Here is a 23,235-nt window from a genome sequence, read left to right on the forward strand (position 1 = left end):
AAGAATTACATAATAAAGTATAGTGTAACTGGCTCCCTAATGTGTTGATGATTAGTCCATGTCACACATCCATCATCCACGTCAAGTTTGTTATTGATGCAAGATATAAGGATTGATGTAACTATACACTAGGAATTTTTGCCATCTTATTTCTATTCACCACAAATTGTACATGTGACATCAAATATACACATATTTTAAATAATCTGTTCTTACTAAATGCATAGACCAGTAGTTCTTATTTCTGGCATGCTTGGCTTCAGTTTTGCTCTGACTCAGCCCTTCTTGGGGTTGACATCCATTGCTGTAGATGTCTCCATGGGGCTGCTGATTTGAGACAGTCTATTCTGCTTCAAAATGTGGCTTCCATATTCACTGTACAGATCCAAGAATAACACACATCGATCTGTCTATTCAGTTTTTAGGGAACATGTGAACATGTACAGCTAGGTGCAATAGATTGGACTTGGAGCCGAACCTGTGGTGAAACATCCTCAGATGCAGCTGTCCTTGAGTTATGATAACTATGTGAGACCAGGGTGCTTCTTTGAGGTCCTCAAGGTAAATCTGATTTCACACTTACTGTCTGCTGAGTATTCAACTCGCCTTCAATGAAGGAAGCCCATTAATAAATAACTACCTATTATTGTTAGTTAGAGCTATTCATTCTTTTTGTTTTATATCTAAAATGTACTGGAAAAGCAAAGTTCAAACAGTATTGTGTATAATGTATATAATGTATAATTATGGGCAAAAAACCTTGACCTATGGCCTTTTTTGACATATGGCCTTTAAGGATTGTGAAAGGTAGTCTAAATCAGGTGAAAAATTGTTTGTGGCTGAAAATGCACATACTTATTTGAGATGGATGGTGTCTACTGAATGCACGCAACATTATGAACCATGAAACACGTTTTTTTTCAAATGTTGATTTATGTAATTTGATTTATTTTTCAGATTACGGTCTATATTGTAAAACACTTTCTTCTGTTTGGTTTGTGTAATAATGATGCAGATTAATGTAAATGTAATTAAGAAAATAAAGAGTCTAATGTTTCTGTTAAAAATAAACCTCATGCCATCCTCTTTCTCTGCATTACCATCAACAATGTCATATTACTTTTTGCCTAACTCCTATTTTCTTCAAACATCCACTCAGCTACAACCTATTGTGTGCTTGATATTCCTGTTTCAGACACAATAAGCCAAGGCTAAGATAACAACTGTACTCTGTACAGACTCTGACTTAACATGCCACTCCCAAATTTTACTCCCCATAATTTTAACATCCACCAGACGTAGAGCCTTATGTACCTAGAACTGCTACCAGATTTTAACATCCACGAGATGTAGAGCCTCATGTACCTAGAACTGCTACCAGATTTTATTCATTACCAGCAGCAGGTAGGCATGGATGATGCTGTTATCTACCTACTGCAGAAGGCACACGCACAGGCGCATTTATTTTTCAAATGCATTCAACACCATCCAATCTCTCAGATTTGGGGAGAAGATGGAGAGAATGCAGCTGGGAGCAAGCCGATCTGAAGTCTTGGTCAGTAACAATGGAACACCACAGGCAACTGTACTCTCACCTTTCCCATTCACCCTGTATACTACTGACTTCCAGTACAGGTCTGACCTATACCATCTTCAGAAGTTTTCTGATGAGTCTGCAGTGGTTGGATGTATCAAGGATGGTCAGGAGAGAGAATACAGAAATGTGGTTAACAGTTTTGTAGAGTAGTGTGAGATAAGACCAAGGAAATGGTGATGGATTTCAGGAGGAGGAGGACAACAACCAGTCCTATTACCATCAAGGATCAGGATGTTGAGCAGGTGGTAACGTACAAATACCTTGGTGTCAACCTCGACAATAAACTGGACTGGAAGGGCAACTCAAAAACTGTGTATAGGAAGGGGATGAGTAGACTTTATTTTTTGAGGAAGCTCAGTTCCTTTAATGTGTGCAGCAAGATGCTGACAATGTTCTACCAGTCTGTTGTCGTGAGTGCTGTCTTCTTTGCAGCTGTGTGTTTGTGAAGTAGCAACAGAGGAGGAGACACAAACAAGCTCAACAAACTGATCAGGAAGGCTGGCTCAGTCCTGGGCTGCTCTCTGGACTGTTTTGAGGTTAAAAGGTTAAAAGGAGTACAGTTAACAAACTCACGGCTATCCTGGATAATACTTTACACCCCCTCCATAATCTACTGGCTAGACAGCGGAGCACTTTTAGTCACAGACTCATTCAGCTCCACTGTAGCTTCAAGTTTCAAGTTTGGTTTATTTGTCATATACATAGTCATGCACAGTATAACTCGCAGTGAAATGGTTGAGTAAGGAGTGGTACAGGAGATCATTCGTACCAACTGTGATCACACTGTACAATTCTTCTTTTTATGCCGAGACGCTACTGAGTGGTATTGAGTACTAGAACCATACTTATTATTATTATTATTATTATTATTATTATTATTATTATTATTATTATTATTATTATTATTATCCACTCTTTTGTTATTTTCTTTTGCATTCACTGCACACCTAACTGAATGTTTGTATTGCACTGTCACTTTACCTGTTAGACTGTAAACAGTGAATGATCGGAATGATTGTATACCTTACCATTCTTACACTTTGCACAAGACATACATACTATATTTTTGTAACTTAGTTATTTTACATTTCTTATTTTTATACATTGAACACACACACACACACACACACACACACACACACACATACACACACATATATATATATATATATATATATATATATATATATATATATATATATATATATATATATATATATATATATATATATATATATATACACTATAGATAGATAGATAGATAGATAGATAGATAGATAGATAGATAGATAGATAGATAGATAGATAGATAGATAGATAGATAGATAGATAGATAGATATACTTCGTTTCTTTGTTTGTTGTTGTTATTTTTTGTATTTTGTTTTTACCTTGAGCTACTGCAATATGTCAGTTTTCCCCTGGGATTATAAAAGTGATCTATGTATCTATATATTACAATTTCCATTCTCTTCTTTCTATATTTATAACCTATAGTAGGCGCTGTGTAATTTGGAAGAGGTGAAGTAAAACTAATCTTCCTCTTCCTCTTCTGGCGGATGGCGGACTTTTCGCTGATTGGATGCTCGCAGGTGGTTCCTGATATGTCACTTGCACATCTGGAGTTTCGCGTGTGTCTACGTTGCGTCTGCTGATAGTTCCTGGAGAAACGCTCGGTAGCTGACTGATTAATTTAGACCAATACAACCGAAAGCTCACACTACAACAGACCAAACTACGATATACAATGGCTCATTGCACAGGAATGACGAACTGCAAACAAGAGAAGCCAAGAAGAGTCGCTATTATCACGGGGATCACCGGGCAGGTAACGTTACGCTAGGCTCCGGTCCTGCCAAATCAACAAGACTACGGAGTCTGCGGAAACAAAACTAAGAAAATGAGCAGGAGGTTTAGGGTAAATGTAGTGTGGTCGTTAACAAAAGTATTGTACATTTTCATGCGTTTGTGATTTCAAATGTGTCGGTCATGAATGGATGCGCAAGGTTACAACGGAGAAACTAGGCTCGGCTCGTTTCGGTGTGGTCCTGTTCTCTGACCGTGGTGCCTTGCTGTGTCTTGGTGAATATTTCTTAAAGGACCGGTGAACCGGATATCAAAATAAGGAATCAACACGAACGCAAGATAACGAATTAGCCAGATAGCATAGCATAGCGAGCTAACCTAGCTAGGTTTATAGCAGTTTATAGCAGCAGGTTGTACGTCAGAGTTTTGTTGTCATGCAGTTTGTCCTTGTATATCTGGTTTTCATATATCTGTATATCGGTCCCTGCATACTAGTTTGTTCCTGTATATCTGGTTTTCAACTCGCCCCTCCGGATGTATAGTCTAAAGTAAACCTGTTTTATCTCCATCTGGTTTCCTGACCTGTCCTCATTGTCTAATAAGGTGAATAATAACGGCATGTAAGTGAATCCAGTGGCTATTCACTTGCTCTTGTACAATAGAGAATTGGCTAAGTCTAGCTTTTCATGGGTGGAATGCCTGTAATTTATACCATATATTAAACAGCAAAGCTTTGTATTGGAATGTCGTGCCTTTTGTTGTCGTTTGATTTCATAAACCAAAGTGTAACATCGAAGTGTTACAGTTTTCAAATTTTAGGCTTACATTATTCTCCAATAAAAGCAGAGGTTTGAGAATAAGATGTAGTGAATATGGTCTAATTTAGGCTCAGCCCCTCCCTGATTGTATGTAAGGACACTAACCTGGATAGGGTATTTTATATTTATTAAGCCTTTAATACATCATCTATTACCACAGAGCAAACAGCAGACATCAGGAAATGTTATTTTAAACTAACACACACATAAGCTTAAGCGTATAACTTATTGACTTATTACATCTTCTTATACACTGTCTTTTCCATAGTTTTGCATCCTCCATCAAGTTATACCCTGCATGACACATGCCTGAGAATCACTGAATCTTAGAGGTAGCTCTGTCATCAGAATGTTTAACTTGGAATGTGCTCGATTTCAAATTTCTCTTAACTGCCAGTTAGGAATATTCATAGTTGGTTCTTAGTTTAATTCTCTGTCAGCTGTCAGAGTAGTATCACCAGATATGGGAGCCAGAGCTCCTTTTTGTGCTCCTGGTAGCACCACATTGAGTGTATGCCCATCTCACGTGGGAGGGGTTAAACGTATGACCCGCCCCTGTGAGCATTTAACGATGTGCGTTGCTCAGTTGGTAGGTATGTTGGGCAACGATGCACAAAAGCAAAAACCTTCATGCTCAATTGGAAGAGTCTAATCCTGTTCTTATTGATCTCTGGCCACAGATTTTAAATTTTAATTAATAAAGTATATGTAGTAAATCAGTTAGTAAATCATACTTTGTGTTTTGTATTCACCAAAAAGAAATCAGATTTGAATTAAAATTAGGCAGTTTTCTTATATTTTGACATTGTCTAATAATGATAATCATTTATTATGAATCATACAGGAAAAATTTTATTTTTGAAGTGTCTTCCAGACATAGGTAGGCGTGATAAGTCCATGCAGTTGCTGAAGCAAGCTGTCTTACATCTGAGTAAATGTAATCTAAGTTTCTTTTAACAAGAATTTAATGTAACATGTAATCAAGTAAAAACCCCATAGTTACTTGGTACTAAGATCAATGTGTTATTAATACTGACTTTATTAATGTCATGCGATTGTTCTATACACTATTCCATCATAAAATGTTATTTTCTAAGTATTCTCCAGGTGTATGATATCAAGGAAAGCTGCAGTTATGTGCAATTTACCTATGAAGCAGCAGAGGGCGATCTTACACTGCATATTTATTTAATAGATAAAATATTGAACAGAGCCCTTTGGTCATTTGGACATTTTTGGACCTTTAACACAATATATTTATATCAGATATTGTGTGCCTTTGAATGCAATGCATTTTCTGCAAATAAATAATGAAAAGTGTAGAATCTGTATAAATTGCTGTGCAGGCATTGCTTCTAGAAATTCATAGTTACAAACCTTCACACTTAGATTGCTGGCTCAGGTTGTCTTGTATGATTTGTTTTCATTCTTTCTGTGCCACTCAGGTTTTCTCAGCAGTCTACCTCTACTCCCTCAGCCCACTATTGCTATCTCTGTTTGGTTGGTAATCTCTCTGTGTGTCTGGCCTGTAAGATTTGGGCCTTTTGGGCAGGGCTTTACAAAGTTTTACACTGTTTAAAAGTTTAAAGGGTTTGAAGAAAGGATGAATAAAATGATGTTTATGATGACGTGTCCTACATGACAGACATAATTTACAGTTAGAGGGTTTTCCAAATAAGTTAGCATAAACCTTTTATAGGTATAAGTTTTGGGGAAGCCATACATCGTGAGTATTTCTCACCCACACACACACCCACACACACACACACATTCTTCTTATCATGAGTAAGGCCTCAGGGATGCAAGAACAAGGAAGGGAGGGAGTAACCTACTGAGTCCTATAAATGTGGAGTAAATGGGGATAAAGTAAAAGAAAGAGATGCGAATTGGAGAGGGGGGGGTGTTTGGGGGGGGGGGGCTGTGCTGTGATTGGAATGCTGTGTCTTTCTGGATTTCCTGTCTGAGAGTGTAATCTTGGGGAAACAGACCACGTTTCCCAACAGTCACAGCATGCTGATAAGCTCAATTTATCAGAGGGGATTATGGGTCCACACAGTAGTTTAGCACTGGCCATCATATGTTCACACACACACAATTAAGAATGCTATAATGAAATAGAGTAATAGAGAAAATAGAGAATTAGAGACTGGGAGTAAAGTGGACAGTACGAGGAGCACTTCATTCTTAACACTCAATGAAATACATTGAATAAACATATATATGGACACACGTATATTTGGACACACCTTTTGTCTTGCAGCCACATGAGGAGCGCGCACACACTTTGAAATGCTGGAGATCCTCTCTCATTTTTCCCAGAGGTCTTTGGGGCCCTGCCTATATCACCCCAGCAGGAAGCGGGGGGGCGGAATGCCATGGCCAGAGCGGAATGTTCCAGAGTTCTAGAATGTGCGGTTGGGAAGTCTAAGAAGGAAAAAGAGGGAATGAACGAGAGGGAGAGAAAGACAGAGAGCGTGAGGAAGAGGGGGGAATTTTTTACCTTATTGATGTAATGTTCTGTGTTCCATATGATGCATACTCAAAACACAATGCCCAAACACCCACAGAATCACCATTCAGGTTCTGCCTCTCTCCCTCTCTTTCAACAGATTATACAGTTATTGTTTTTTTAACTAACTCATAGATGAACTTTGTAATATGTTAGTGGTATACTCACAGATGGGAACATATGTTTGGAGTTTCAGCCTGGAATCCTTTAGATTCCCACTCACTTGCTATCTGAGATTCTGTTAGTCTGGTTTTAGTCACTATGCTGAAAGGGTTCAAGTTAGATCACTGGTGCCACAAAGCATGTGTAAATGTGTGTAAGACAAATCCATGCAGTGCTCTGTCTGTGGTTGCAGGATGGCTCCTACTTGGCTGAGTTTCTGCTGGAGAAAGGCTATGAGGTAGGAGACATTAAGACACATTGTGCATTCACACCCTCAGCAGCTCTTGATGGACACATACACACCCTGACCTTCTTGCTCAATGCATATTCTATACATGCTTGCGGCTAATGAAAGTTTATAAATAAACTAATTTGTGTGTGTGTGTGTGTGTGTGTGTGTGTGTGTGTGTGTGTGTGTGTGTGTGTGTGTGTGTGTGTGTGTGTGCGCGCGTGCATGAGTAGGTTCATGGTATTCTCCGCAGGTCTAGCTCCTTTAACACTGGCCGAATCGAGCACCTTTACCACAACCCTCAGACACACACAGAAGGAAGTGAGTGATACCCATACCCACTTCAAAATATACACAAATGCAGAACATTCAAGCAGTTTATTCATTTTGAAAAGGGTTTGGGTTTTTTTGCATCTGTGTTTGTAAGCAACCCTTATGGAGAATTCCACATGAGTCGTTAACGACAATCACTTTGACATTGGTCAGAAGCCCAAATGTTTTTGCATGGATTGCTTATACCAGGATACCCACCACCATGCCACTACCACACAAGTATCACTGCTGTGTTGAGAATAGTGTATAATCCAAATAATATCCTGTCAGTAGTGATATTGCAGCTGGAAACTAACCAGTGATAATGAGATCGAAGGGTATATAAACTGTTCATGCCGATAGATGGGCAACTGTGTGTTATCTTACATTTTGAAACCGTACCTAATAAAATGACCAGGGGGAGTAAAAGCAAGGTGAGTATTTCAGAAGTTGCCATATAAAGAGTTTATTCATCTTATATTTAAACATTGCAGTAGAACTATAGGACATATCAGTAAATCTCCAGCTAAAAGTAATTAAGGGCCAAAAAGTATATAAAAAAGTGGAATTCTATTTAATGTAACTGCTCTTTTGTTTATATACCACAAGTATGTATTACTACACATTAGTTCCACTTTCTTAATTAAATGAATACTAACTAATCCTACATATTAACAGGAAGTGATCATTCATCAGCTTGTAAGTTATTTGTTTAAATTATTTGAGTAATAAACATATTCTAAGACCTTTTTAAATTAGAGGAAATTGTGTGATCTTTTTTCTCTGGTTTTTATGATAATATTATAATTCACCAAAGGAAAATTTGTTAGAGTATTACATAAAAACCAGAGATAATGCCTCTCTGTTATGCCAATGGGCTGGTGGCGTTTTTCTGCTAATCAGTGAAATAGTTACCACCTCCTTATCGTAGAGCTTTCTTATGCATAAATGAAACCCACTGTTTTGCTTGCGTAGTTTCTGCCTTTTCATTTAGATAGAGAAGCTATGGTGGAGGTGGGTGAATCTATGGGTGTGTACGTGTATATGTTTGTGCATGTGTCTGTGAAAGCGAGAGCACAAGTTATAAATTTGGTTATAGTGTCATAGCTCATAAACAAGCCAACATTTATCTAAAGTCCACTTTGTCTGGCTGTAGGCTTTTATGAATACAACGCACCGTGACTTATGTTGAGAAGTTCTTCCTCTACCATTTACCCTTCTTCCTACCATGTGTCCTTTTTCATGATTCATTATCTTTCCATTTAAAAGTTAACTAGAGTTAAGATGCTTAAACATGTATCATCAGTTAGTTTTCATTGTGAGCACTGTCCGTGTTTGCACATGTGTGTGTATGTGTGTGTGTGTGCGTGTGTGCGTGCGTGCACCTACATATGTTTGTTTCAGACATGAAGTTGCATTATGGAGACCTAACGGACAGCACTTGCCTGGTAAAAATTATCAGTGAAGTAAAGCCCACAGAAATCTACAACCTGGGGGCCCAGAGCCACGTTAAGGTAAAGTCCACATCCTGCCAGGCATCCTGCAGCTCAGTTTTCAAAAAGATCTTTTTTTTCATTGTTTGTGTATGTGGGTGTGATATACAGATCCTCTTTGTTCACTGCCTGTTAAACTGCCGCGAGTAGGACGCACGCGCGCAAATCGCTTTTTAATGACTCTGATTTGCGTCTGGGTGTGTGAGATGAGCCAGTAAAGTCCAGTAATAGGAAAAAACTGAGCCAACCACTTATGCTGTGGGTCTTTTTTTTTTTTTCCTTCTCTCCTTTATTGCTCGCTCTCGCTCCTAATGTAGTCATCTGGGAAGCAGTCGGAAGGATATTAGTCAGTAGGTCGGCCATCAGATAAACTGACATTGTTTTGTGTATTCGTGAGAAAGAAAGACAATGAGTGGGTGCTTTTAGGAGCGCTCATTAAATACGACTATTGAGTGATGGAGAGCAGGGTGAAATTCTGAGGAAGACGGGTGAGCAGCGCAAAGAGAGAGGGTAAAGGTAGTTACCATTGAAATGTTTCCCAAATAAACCCATGTGGTCCCTAATCTTGCACCAGTACTTCCGTCTTCTCATTGGCTGGAGGAAAACTAAAATATCATCCAATGGAACGTTCCTATTAAATGTTCCCCACCAGGATTTGAACAGCATATTATGAAAGTGGGGTGCCTGTTTTCAATTTGAACAAGGCAAGTTCAGTAAAAGAACAATACCCTAGTGATTTAGGTCACTGATGGAACGATGAACTACTGGGCACTGATCTAATTTACAATGTTTTCACACTGTTACACAGCAATTTAAGCACGTGTCTTTTACATTCTACCAGGCTTTAGGTAGAAATACATGCAAATATATACCAATAATGTTATTACTGCCAGACAGATACAAAATCACCATGGCAAGTATGAGGTATACAACAGGATTATGAATATGCACAGACTGCCCCTTTTTCCCTACAGTTAAATATCAGGCAGCAGTTTATTTTCAACTGGCAGCTCTTCACTATGAAACCACTATGATTAACCTATTATTACACACTTGTATAACTGTAAAGAAGAAAGCATTTCTGTATAAGTGCTCTCAGTAACAGGAGCACCTGAAAAGTTAATTCTTGTTGATAATTGATCAAAAGTTTTGCATTGATGTTTCCCCAAAAAACATGACACATTTTGTTCTGTAAGTGATGTATGAACAGAATTACAAGAATGTAACTAAAATACTATAATTGAATCCCTGCTTTTGTTCTGTGTCAATTTAAAGTTCAGTATGATATGACAAGTATGTGATGACCAGTAACAAAGTCAATGACTCTGCTTTGTACAAAATTAATCATTTATCTGCCTTTGGCTGCCTCATTTCTATGTGAATAAGGTGGGCGGTGTGACTTGACAGGTGACTAGTCTAAAATGCACCTCCCCATGAAGAGTGGTTCTGGTAGAGCTGAACTGAATGAGGTGAATGAGTTCTGTCTTGAATAATTCAGGGAAGATGGAACCGCAAGAGAATGACGCTTGGTAACAGATTCACTTAAATGTGAATGAATGTTGTTATTATTGTTATTTTTTAATGTGCTGTTGGTACCTAGTCTATAGCCTGTTGTGATGATAAATGCATCAGTTCTATTGTCAGTGTGTTTGTATTGTTGTTCACTTGTCAATATGTTGTCCACCAGAACATAGTCAAATCCCATAGCCAGGACAGGCCTAGTTGCTAGATGTTAAGATGTTCTGACATGGCTTTTAAATGGAGCTGCTAACACTTCTACTACAAATGTGGGAATTATTTTGTGGTTTGGAAGCTGAGCAAACAAATCCAGCATATTTTACTTTTGGGACTGATAGCCCTGAGTAAGCCAGCCGTGCAGAGAGCCTGAGAAGCAGAGCAGTCCAGTCTGAGTAAGCCAGAAGCAAGGCAGTGTGCTGGAAGATGCACACTTCAGAATGAACCAGCACCCTCTCAGATAGGTGGTGCTGTTTTGCATAATAGTGTTTTAATAAACCTTTTTATAAACAAAAAACCAAAAACAACAGACAAGTAAAATAAGTAAGTAAAATTATAAGAAGAAATGGCTTCTGAATATTGCTGTAGCAGCCAAAATGCTAATCACGGTGGAAATGATGCCACAGTGTGTCAAATGGGACCACATAAAACTCAAATTACCAGCCAAATGTCATCCTTAAAGCTAATCACATCTCTCTGCAATGCTCTCATGACTAGCTTACTAGTGATTGTAGTTTACTTTGTGATTTGGTGAGTGGGTCACACACACACAGATGGTTTCCTTTTGTCACACATAGGGGTCAGCAGAGTGCTACTGTGTGTGATAATGGAAACTTTGCATGTTCACAGCCACAAACACACACAGCATGAGACACCTTTTTCACCATTTAAAGAAGTGTATTAGCATATAGGGGTTTTTATTTCACTATTGTGCTTGCTTACCTTTACTGCAATTCCTGCTATCTCTTTGGGTTTTTGTAAACTCGCAGTGAAATTAGCTCATTCGGATGATGACATGAGCAAAAAGGCCAGATGCACTCTCAGAGTGACCATGGTGCAGAGTGACGGTGGCCATAGACTAGTGTGCATTTAAATCCATCCTTATACCAAGTGGTGGCTGTTGATTTAACCTTATTTTCCTTATTTGATTTAACCTTATTTTCTTATTTAAAGCAGTTAAAAGCCTGTTGGAATCTGGATTGTGTTGGGTCTGGATGAATTTGCTGTCTATGACACTGATGAAATAGCTTTGGTTGTCTGTAGGTGTGTTACAAACTGCACATTATGTATACCAGTAATATTGTTTTTAGCCTTAAGTGAAGCAACTCTAAAAACAAACTCTTTATTCGTTTGTGTGAAAAAAGTGTTTTCAGTATAAGGGCAAGGAGAATCTGAGGTCACAGGTTACTGGATGTCATTTGTTTTGTAATTACACCACACCACCACAAACAAATTAAAAACATGATTTATTATGTGTGCTACTGAAACTAGAAAAACTTACAGTTTACAGTTTAAACTTACAGATCTCCATGTTTGGCGTGGACACCACCTTAGTGCATTTTCACTAGGCACTTGACAGAATTCCTGTGTATTATTCAGATTCTGTCTTTTACCTTTCAGGCTGATTCCACATAAAGTGTGCTATTAAATTGGCATATGTGTAAGTTGGTAGAGCCGCTTTAGCTCTGCTTGTTGCTGCTTGCACCCCTGGAGGGGAGGTGGGGTGTGGCCTTTTCAGCCGCAGGGGAACATGGTGCACCTACTGAATTCATGATGTGCTCTTGTCACGCTTGATGTTTCCTATGATCCACGCAGTTGTTCTGGTTTTACATTACTTCAAGGCTTTTTTCCTTAAAATTAAAGTCATACTCCAGTGTGTAGTAAAAATGCCAGGTTCTTTTCATTTATTCATAATCTCAGCATAATGAATAGAGGTATTTTAGGATTTTCTGACTCCTTAGAGGAGGTTGATGTATTGGCTCTGAGAGTGGTAGTGGAATGCCCCAGGCCAAAGGCTGGGTGGTTCCCAATGACAGCAACATGCCTCCATGCCTTTTATCACTCATGACAGATTTATGGGCAAATGTAGATTTTGTTCCTTGCATACTGTGGTGGTTAAAGATGTCTCCTGGAGATGCCTAATGGTCCATCAGCACCAAGAGGTTCTGAAACCACTGAGAAGATTTGATTGAGAGGGCATAGTTTTTCAAGATTCTGGCATTCTTTAGACATAGGCACACACATGTTCTCTCTCACACATTCCTGCACACAAGTACATACGCCACTTCTTTTGATCGAATACTTCTGAGCAACTGTTCTGTGGATGCAGTATACCGATTTTGTTTCTGCATCTGGGACTGAACTGATGCATTCCTGTCAGATGTCCTTTCCCTCAGGGAGCTCTCACGTTTTGGAGAGAAGCCTTTTTTCCTTTTTCTGTAGCCTACTATGAACTAATAGAACATGCGCTATTCTGCTGTAACCCACTAAGGGCTAGTAATACACACACACAGACACGCGCACACACACACAGCACAATAGAATCTGATATTTAATAAGCCAATATGAAGAGGTTTTCTTATATTTTACTTGTGTACTTTTTATTTTATCTGTGAATGCAACCTTGACATTCATTTAATTTATTTTATTTAGATTTTTATGATGTGTAAGGACCCTGGTCAGAGGTTAAAGATGGTCATTGTTAATTTAAATCATATCCTGTGCCTTGCATGGTTCCTTCCAGATGTTGTTTTATGTGTTTGTGTGTAGTGCAGTCCAAGTGTAGCATTGTGGCACTCCCACACAGAAAGGAACCAGCCATGTTTACTGCACCTGTACACTGCTGCCAGTGGAGTCAAGGGGACACTGTCCAGTACATTATCTTCACTCTGTTAGCCAGGGCCCCTTCAGCACCTGCCTCACACTTTGCTTGATGTGAACATTTTTTGTCTTTCATTATTTTCCTTTGAACTATTCAAGTTTTACAGGCTTTATTTACGACTATCAGAACCATACTAAAACTCCTATGATTGTTAATTTTCTGGTGAATTATTTATCCAAGGCTCTCTGGCTCCCATTACTCTCAGCCATGTGTTCATACTATGGTGTACATGTGTTTGCGTGAGTGTTTACTGTGTGTATATTGGTGTGTGTGTGTGCATGCTTGTGCGTATGTGTGCGCATGCTTGTGCGTATGTGTGCGCATGCTTGTGCGTATGTGTGCGGGCAAATGCATGTGCATGTGTCCATCTGTGTGCGTGCATGTGTGCACATGAGCAAAGACATGATACGGGTGTGTCTGTGAGGTTATGGCTAATGGCTTTGTGGTAATTGACTTGCTCTGGAGCTGCGGTGCTGCAATTCCCGCGGGTGCCGTGAGAGAAGGAGGGTGCACAACTCAGCACGGCACTGCTTCACCTGTCAGTGCGTTGTCACTGCCTGGTATGTGCATAACTGTTCTGGCACACAGTTAACCACACAATAGCTGCACTGATTATTTCAGACTCTTGACTGACAGCACCTGTCGACCGAGATGACACAACATGCCCTGTGCGTGTGTGTGTGTGTGTGTGCGTGTGTGTGTGTGTGTGTGTGTGTGTGTGTGTGTGTGTGTGTGTGTGTGTGTGTGTGTGTGTGTGTGAGGGAAAGGTGTGTTGTTTCAGGGAGGGGACTACTCACATGTGGAAGCTGTTAGCTGCTGTCAACACTAAGTTAACTTAGAGGAGCAGTATGTGTGTGTATGTGTATGAGAGAGAGGGAGATAGAGAGAGACAAAAAGTTACAATGGGAGGATGATGGGTTTTCTCCTTCTCAAACAAGCTGCACAGTGCTGAGAAACATTTTCTGCTGCACAGTGGTCAGTATCAGAGCTCAGTGACACAAAGTTGTGCGCAGTGTCTAGCTCCCAACTACACAGAAGCACTACTACCCCTCACCAAGTCCTTATCCGTTCCTGCCAATTAGGAATCACTGGCAAACAGCCAAGAAAGGCTGAGTGATAACAAGTATGGGTATTTTAGATAATATGGTCTTGCACACACGTGTACACATTTAAATGGAGTGAAACTGGCACAGTGTATACTAGGGCAGGGTCTGACCTGAGCCCATTATGAGTTTATGTGTTTAATTTGGAGAGAAGGAATTAATGAAGAGGTGAGGTGTCTGGCTAGTGAGAGATGCAGACAGCAGAGAGAGAAAAGACAGCAAAGTAATCATTTAAAAACTAAATTTAATTATCTGATTAATTCCATTTCTGGTGTTTTGAATGCTTGTGGAGTGGAGCAGTAGTATAAGTATAGGGAGGCAGGGAATGAGGGCCGGAGGAAGGGAGAGAAGAAAGAGCAAGGATGGAGAGGGAGGAGTGTTTGGGGACATGTCTGCAATGCAAGTCCCACCTCTAGACGTCTCCATGTTACCATGTAAATGCTCAGTAAATAATTTTGCTGTTTTTCTACATGCCCCTCTTCCCCAATCACAACAAGAACCTGACCAGATGAAGACCCCCACAAACAGACCAGAACATGCTACTGCATAGGATAAATGCTATGAGTAGATGACAAAGTACATTTGTAAGTCGGCAAAATATGTAAACGTGAATGTAAGACCTCCACAAAGCCCTGCAGTGACCACGATCTGTTGTGGTTGAATGGCGTAGCCAGGGTTCCACAACAATACCAACCCAGTACATCTCGCTTTTCCCAATGGTTTTGATTCAGGCCTGAGCAGATGTTCATGTGCACAGCCTGTGATGGCGCTCTGAGGTCCAGTTTGCAAGCCATGCCGCCCTACCTCCTGGTTAAAGTCGTAGAGTTGATTAATGGACTTCATTTGCTGTGGCTATCTCGAAGGAGATGGTTTGCCTGGAACAGAAGCCAAGTTTGCTTCGATTGCTTCACACTCTCTGGCCTTGGTGATGTTGTGAAATGCCCATTGGATTTTCTTTGTGATAACTGGGCTTTGATAGAAATTAATCTTCCTAACTTAAAAATATATAGACTTAGTTTTTGTTTTCCTTTCTCTAAATGTGAATGTCCAGGACCTGAGGCAATGCTGGGAGATAAAAATGACTCATTTTCTATTTCCAAACCCAATTTGTATCCCACAGCTCTGGTTTGTTATTGTTGGTATTCATTTAGGTATTTTATCCAAATGCAACTTATGAGGGTCAGAGTTTAGCAAGGTCTGCAGAGCATGCTAATTTCCCCAGCAATCACAATAGCTGTAATAATCACTGTAAGCTACTGATTGCCAGGCCCTGTAGCCGAGTATGTCTCTAAACAACTTGCTCCATAGATGGCACCAGTTCAAGATGATGTCACATTTCTGTGGGTGAACTCTTTCCTCATGCTTAACACTCCCCTCTTCTTATGGTCCAATTCTTTTATCTCTCACACTCACTCTCCTCACCCACACATGCATGAGGAAATGCCAGAAATCTTCTGATTGGCTTCTCTCATCGAACCCTGTAGTATCTGAATATAGTTTCCACCCCATGTTGATCAAGTGTCAGCCTGTGTGGTGCTCTGTCAGAGGTGTGGTGACTAGTGAACACAGCAGCCTGCCACCCCTGAGCCACATGGCGGCATCCGCGGGACATTGAGTGGAGGTGTGTTTCTGACAGGGCTATGCTGATCTGGAAAAACAGGGCTGCTTCTTAATCACGGTGGCGCTCTCCTGTTGGTGTTCAAATACAAATTACTATGCCAGAAGACTAGATGCACAGAAATCTTTAAATCTTTAACCATTTCTCTTTGCCTGTGTGCATGTGTGGGTGTGTGCATGTTTCTCTCAGATCTCCTTTGACCTGGCAGAGTACACTGCAGATGTGGATGGTGTGGGGACGTTGCGTTTGCTGGACGCAGTAAAGACCTGTGGGTTAACAGACACCGTGCGCTTCTACCAGGCCTCCACCAGCGAGCTCTACGGGAAAGTACAGGAGATCCCACAGAAAGAAACAACACCCTTCTACCCCCGCTCACCTTATGGTTAGTAGACACACACACACACACACACACAAACCCGCACGTGCAGGTTCAAACGCTTATCTGCTGATGTCAGATCTAATCTTCTAATGTTTGGTTCACACATTTTAATGAAAAAAATTAATTTCTTGCTCTCTCTCTCTCTCTCTCTCTCTCTCTCTCTCTCTCAGGTGCTGCCAAGCTCTATGCCTACTGGATAGTGGTGAATTTCAGAGAGGCATATAATCTCTTTGCTGTGAATGGAATTCTCTTCAATCATGAGAGCCCTAGAAGAGGTAACAGGACATGCTACACACACAGGTGGAATTGCTCACTGAAGAGAGCGTGTGATGTATGGTTTGCTTTAATGAGCACCACCTCCTAACGTACGCACTCCTAACACACACCTTTTTTCATTTCTATAAAAAAGGTGGGGCAATGGAATTACTTTTTTATGGACTTTAAAGACAAGGATGAATTACAAGTAGTGGAGTGAAATAGGAACACAGACGAGAGGCATGGTAAGAGAGAGAGAGTTAGAGGCAAATATGTACATACACACACAGACAGCTGAGAGAGAGAGAGCATATTTCCATGTACACAGACGGCAGAGAGAGAAACAGAAAGGAAAGTCTCTGTGTAGGCCAGTGAGAGGGATGGGCTTGGGTTAATTTCGTCCATGGATAGACAGACAGTCATTTCATGACCAGGCTTATGAGTTAATTCCATTTTGAATTGTGTTGGGTCAATTCACCCCTTAACGGTAAACACATTTCCTCTTACACCAATAAATGCAGCCATTTCTCTGACCCAGGTAAGGAAACAACCTCTCACAAATCCACCATGAAGTGTGCAGAAACGAAAAACCAACCTATTACTGTGTGTGCGCTAGGGCGAGCAAGTGACAAACTTTGTGTCTGTCTGTGTGTCAGCATCAGTGTGCGTGAGCATCTGATCTGAGAGGGATGAGTGATAAACCTTTGTCAAGGCTAAAAATAGCTCTGCATATTTCTGTATTCAGGTTTTTCCTGTAATGAAAATACTGACATACTACTACCATGGAAAATAGTGTCTGTGTGTGCCTGTGTATGTCTGTGTTTGTGTGAGTGTGTACCTGTGCATATATGTATGGCTGTGCTCGTATATGTGTGTGTGTGTGTGTGTGTGTGTGTGTGTGTGTGCGTGTGTGTGCGTGTGTGTGCGTGTGTGTGCGTGTGTGTGCGTGTGTGTGTGTGCGCGCGCACGCGCGCCTGTGTGTGTAAGTCTGAAAACTTTTCCCAGTCTTTGTTTCTCATGTTCACTTGCTTTTGATGAAAGAAGAACACTTTAAAGAGTTAAAGCTTGTCAGGTGCGGAAGGCTGCACCTAAGAATGTGCTGCTAGACTTCTCAGCTATCTCACGCGCGCGCACACACACACACACACATATAAACTAGATAGCTCCCTCTCTTCACCTGTCCACCAGTGTTTGTGTTTAACCCTGTAACAACAAAGGAGCCAAATGACAGAGATGCTCCTTTAATGTTTAAAATGAATTGTCAGTCGTCACATTCTTCTGTACGTGCACACAAACATATACACACATTTTCTAGCTGGAAAAGTAGTTCAAATATTGTTAACTTTGCCCTCTATTTGTGTCAGCAGGGTTTTAATGGCAAGAGTATAACGAGACATCATAATGTACTATGGCTTGTAGTTAATGTCTACTTCTTTTAATTAACAATTTGGGACCACATGTTTCAGTAAGAATGATTGTTCTCTCTTCTCTCTGTCTCTCTCTCTCTCTCTCTCTCTCTCTCTCTCGCTCTCTCTCCCTCTCTCTCTCTGTCTCTCTCTGACTGGCATGACAAATATTGGTGCATGTGTACTGCGACAGCTTGAGATACTGAAAAAGTATTAAAGAATAATGCAACAGGAAAATTGACTATTATATAGTTTGCCTTTTGGAGGTGTTGTGGGCTTGATTCAGTGACACACCAATGAAGGGAAGTGCCTACCAGATTTGATGTGGATGCTGATCTAGAGTGGGCTGGATACTGTGTGAAGCTATGTGGCATAGGAAATTTGACATTGTATTCTGTGTATAATTAAAAATGTAAAAAAACAAGTTTTTAGTGCATTAAAATTGGAGAGGAAAAGGCAAATGGTGAGACAGGTAGGGTTTGGGTGGTTTGTTTGCATATATTTGATTTTCTTCTGTGTGTGTGTGCAGGAAAGCGCGCACGTGTGTGTGTGTCTCTCAACACTGTCCTTTTTATGGTCGGAGACGAAGACGTATTGCACTGCTAATGTATAGTGTTCTCTCTGTCTTGTGCACACACACATGCGCGCGCACACACACACACACACACACACACACACACACACACACACACACCCCTCCAGAGTGTCTGTTTCTGTTCAAGTTGCACTGTGGTGTGGAGCTTGCCACGGAGCCTCCTCACAATGGCCCGGCTCAGGGGCAAGCTCCACACCAGAGAGTGGGCTGAGGGTGGGCTGCGGTTGCACGCTTGCCCCCCTACCGCTCCACTCCTCTCCACCACGCCTGTCCACACACGCAGCAAAAGGCCGCAATTACACTCTGACTGGAAACACGAGCCAGTGTGCACAGACGGCCCGCCACAGGCTTTCAAGCACATGCTAAAGTGCACACAGCTAATCCGTTATTGCGGGCCATGGTGTTGTTGATGGCTAAAAAATGTAAGAAGAAACCAGATCTCCTCGAACAGTCCCCAGTGCGGTCTGCCTGCGACAGTGTGAGTGACTCCAGTGTTTACAGTGCTGAGATTCTTCTGCCAAGCTCACGCACCTGGCCATGAGCTGAATGTGTAGAAGGAGCCCTTTGTAATGGTGCAGAGGAGTGGGGTGCCCCTGGGGTGAATACTGAGACACTACCAAATCTCTCCACTCTATGCCTTATATGTGTATGCAGCCACACACATATTTACACAGTCGGTCTGCATCTTGTTAGTAAAAAAAAGCAAGTAACAAATGAGCCGAATGCAGCTGCTGAAGAATATGACTGTGTAAAGCAGGACACAGGTTCTCAGTGAAAACCTTTTCAAACCGTTTCAGTAGTCTGACACCATGAAGTGCTGTTACATTAATGATGCAGAAGTAATAGTAGTAGATTTGCATATTGAGGTTTTAGTAGAAATAGCTTTTATTACTTTTAATATAAATGAATGTATTTAATTATATGACTGTTATAAAAGGTCAGCTAGGAGCTATTATCTATCTATCTATCTATCTATCTATCTATCTATCTATCTATCTATCTATCTATCTATCTATCTATCTATCTATCTATCTATCTATCTATCTATCTATCTATCTATCTATCTATCTATCTATCTATCTATCTATCTATCTATCTATCTATCTATCTATCTATCTATCTATCTAGAGATAGAAGGTCAGCTTGTTGCATATATTTGGTGTGAAGTAAATATTTGAAAGTGAGAGGTATGACCAATAGCAAAGCAGTGTAGCTGCTGTCACCAATTTAACATAAAGAAATTAAATGCAAAGAAGGAAATCATTACTAAATATGAATAATTCAAATGTATTAAAATCAAAAATTATTTAATATACTTACAAAATACACTGTAGAAGTATAACTATTATGATTTGGAAATTCACACTTCTCACTTCTGGCTGTTAATGTGGACTGATGGTGAAAGGTTATGGTTACAGTTAGAATTGATGGGGGGGTTTAGTATGTAAAAAGCAGTTTTACTGTGATGGTTTACTGGAGCTATATAATTAGTTCTGTAACGTGGCCTACCCATGTAGCAGCGAACATTATTCAGAGCGAGGCATGTTTCCCTACATGCACGGACTCGCATAAAGACTAGACTTAATGGGAACTTCCGTTCTCATGATGTCGTGCCGCTTTCTGAGCATGCATTTTGCTGGACTTATTTAATGAGCAAGCAACCCTAAGCAGAGCCCTGGTGTTCCAGGCAGGCAGCTGTGGTGGAGTGGATCTCCTCCAACCCCTGTCTGCAGCACAGCCCAGCAGACCTTTCAGACCAGCCAAGGTTTCCCATATATCAGGAGTGTGTGCACGCGCCCGTGTGTCTGTTTGGCGGCTTTGCAGGACCTCGGGCTTGCAGTGCCACCAGGGTGGTCCGCTGACTAGACAAGAGTCTCATTTTATCCCTGTGTGTGCTTGCGTATGTGTGCTTGACCAAATGACTGACTGACTAACAGTGCTGGATTTACTTTGGCTTCACAACTGAGATTTATGATGACATTTTACATCAGAGGGGAGAAGAAAAGAGCGAGGAAGAGAGAGACAAAGGAAGATAAACAGAGCGAAAGTGAAGCCAGGTTATATATACAAAGGCAACCAAATTGTGGTGAAATCCTGCATCGCCCAGATACTCATCAACACCTCAGTTGTGACAGTCATTTTTTGTGTGTATGTGTGTTTGCATGTGTTTTGCAGGCTCTAACTTTGTGACGCGGAAAATCAGTCGTTCTGTGGCAAAGATCCACCTTGGCCAATTAGAGTGCTTCAGCCTGGGTAATCTAGACTCGAAGAGAGACTGGGGACACGCCAAAGACTATGTGGAGGTATACTCTCTCTCTCTCTCTCTCTCTCTCTCTCTCTCTCTCTCTCTCTCTCTCTCTCTCTCAGTCCCTTTCTCTTTAATCTCATTTTAATGCTTTACTTATTCACTGTTCTCACTGGCACAAACACACATTGAGTCTTCATCTTGTTGGCCTCTTTGCTTTACAGTGAATAGAATAGGTATTCAGTGGTTTTAATGTTGATTACCCCAAATTGAAAGGGAAATTTGAAAGGTCCCCATAAAGAAAACTGATATTTCCTGTTCGTTTACAGTGGTTAGGGTTTGGATTAGGTGTACATATAGCACTGTTTAGCTACTGCAATACACTGTTCAGTGGAATATGCTCATAAAGATAGAAATATATTACTAACATAATGTGTATTTGTGTAGGTGTATATGCACACCATGTGGGGGGGATCCACAAGTATATAGTATACACACACGTTCAAAAAAACAAACAAAATATTTCTCTAAATCTGAATAAAATATATCAGGTTAAATGATCAAAAATATTTGTATTACTATTTTGTAAAGCTTCTTAAAGCAGGTTCTTATCTTTGATTTGGGCTTCATAATGGTTTCACACAAAGTTCTATCGAACCAGTAAGTCCGGGTCTCTGGAACTAAGTGTGGGCGGTATGGAAGGCACTTAGGAAAATGGCAGTGTTTTCTACCAACTGTCTCTCTGTGTGACGTTCAGAGTCCTCTGACTCACCGAACTCTAAAATAGCAGCAGAAAAAACAGTAAATTCTGTCAAACTAACAAGTACAGTAAGTGTGTGCAGCATGACTCTGCTGCCTGATGTGTGGAGCATGTCCATGTTTGTGCGTGCGTGAGGACTAGACACAGACCAGTCTGGGTACAGAGCTTGTTTGTCTAAACTCTTGAACCTGTTCATTGTTTTGATGGGTCTGTATATGTATGAAGTATTGAGCGCTTTGAAATCAGATCAGTCATCCAGTGTCACACATGGCCACGCCCCATCCATCATTAACACACTTGACCAATAAAGCATAGATTTCTCCCCATGTTTAAGCCTCAAAGCCTAGGATTAATTTCACTTGTGAATCAAACGTTCACTAAACAGATCGCAAAGGTTTCTGCAACATATCTTTAGTATCCTCCTTGTAAAATTTTGTAAACTAGTTCAGGACATCTATAGGTCACTGGTTAACTCATCTGTGTGTCTCTGGTTAACTCATTTTTCTATATGGAACTTCATCTTCATTCAGAATACTTAATTTAGAATCCCTGTTGGCCAAAAGAGTGCCCTTTCTTTTTGACATGTGAGATTAGAGTCCAGATCTTCCATAGTCAGTATGACAGAACTTTTAGATTTTTCTTATTTCTGCTGTCCAGAACTTTTTTCCTACTTTCCCTGTTGTCAGCACCTGACTTGCTAAATGTATTCCCTGTTAATTCATTTTTCTCGTTTATTACTAGAAGTAAAATATTTAAAGTGTTAGTTTGTGTATATTTAATGTGTTTTATATTTAATTGTGCTATAAGCTGTTCTGATTTACTACTTTCAAGCAGTGGGTCAGTGAAATGTGAAATTGTGTTTAGGGCAGAATGTTTTTTGAAAACGGCTGAGCTTCTGCTTTAAAATGATCGCGGTACTTTGATGATGACTGCTGTTTTTTCATGCGCTGTCTGCCCTGATCCAAGGCATTTCTCTATCACTCAGTGCAGCTCCCTGCCCGGGCAGTTCAGTGAACAATGACATGACCAGTTACACATTTATGATGACACTGGATAACTAGTTTCTGAAAATCCTTTTATTAGTCATTCGTGTCTTGATGACCGGTTTGCCTGTTTGTTTGTTTTTGTGAGAGAGTGAGGCAGTGAGGGAAGGAGCAAGAGACTTTCTGCTTTAGCTCCTTTCAGGATTTGGTGGGTTTTTGACTGATTTTGTTGGGGTAGGGGTGTGTGAGATCGTGTGTGAGTGTGTATGGTACATAAATGGAGTTTGCTGTTTTTATGGGATGGAGCGGTTTGGGGGGCTTTGGGGTTTAAACTGCAATGGCCAGCCTCCAGCAGGGGAAATAAACACAGCTGCACAACTGAGACCACCTTAATATGTGTGCATGTGTGTGTGGGCGTGTGTGCATGGGAATGTGTGCGCGCTGCCGTCTCATTTCAGATATCTAAGATGCATATGCACACGTATTATGGAGCACGTGACTAGATTTAACATTGGTTTAGTGAGCTGTTTCACACAAAACATTCCATAATAAAGGTAAAACATCCTTTACC

General features: G+C 40.5%; 1 protein-coding gene across 2 annotated transcripts in view; it reads left to right on the forward strand.

The window, feature by feature from the left end:
- Positions 1 to 3,181: 3,181 nt before the first annotated feature.
- gmds (GDP-mannose 4,6-dehydratase) overlaps positions 3,182 to 23,235 on the forward strand; it is a 44,401-nt gene continuing 24,347 nt past the window's right edge. Inside the window, exons 1-8 of one of the 2 annotated variants that reach the window (XM_026998903.2) lie at positions 3,182 to 3,423; positions 7,084 to 7,128; positions 7,353 to 7,440; positions 8,110 to 8,130; positions 8,836 to 8,945; positions 16,231 to 16,423; positions 16,591 to 16,695; positions 20,852 to 20,979. In XM_026998903.2, coding sequence (XP_026854704.2) covers positions 3,343 to 3,423; positions 7,084 to 7,128; positions 7,353 to 7,440; positions 8,110 to 8,130; positions 8,836 to 8,945; positions 16,231 to 16,423; positions 16,591 to 16,695; positions 20,852 to 20,979 — 771 coding nt within the window. In that variant the 5' untranslated portion in view covers positions 3,182 to 3,342. The remainder of the gene's footprint in view (positions 3,424 to 7,083; positions 7,129 to 7,352; positions 7,441 to 8,109; positions 8,131 to 8,835; positions 8,946 to 16,230; positions 16,424 to 16,590; positions 16,696 to 20,851; positions 20,980 to 23,235) is intronic. The other variant, XM_026998904.2, reaches the window with a different exon arrangement.

The sequence above is a fragment of the Electrophorus electricus genome, chromosome 3 (genome assembly GCF_013358815.1).
Source record: "Electrophorus electricus isolate fEleEle1 chromosome 3, fEleEle1.pri, whole genome shotgun sequence".
NCBI classification, from domain to species: Eukaryota; Metazoa; Chordata; class Actinopteri; order Gymnotiformes; family Gymnotidae; genus Electrophorus; species Electrophorus electricus.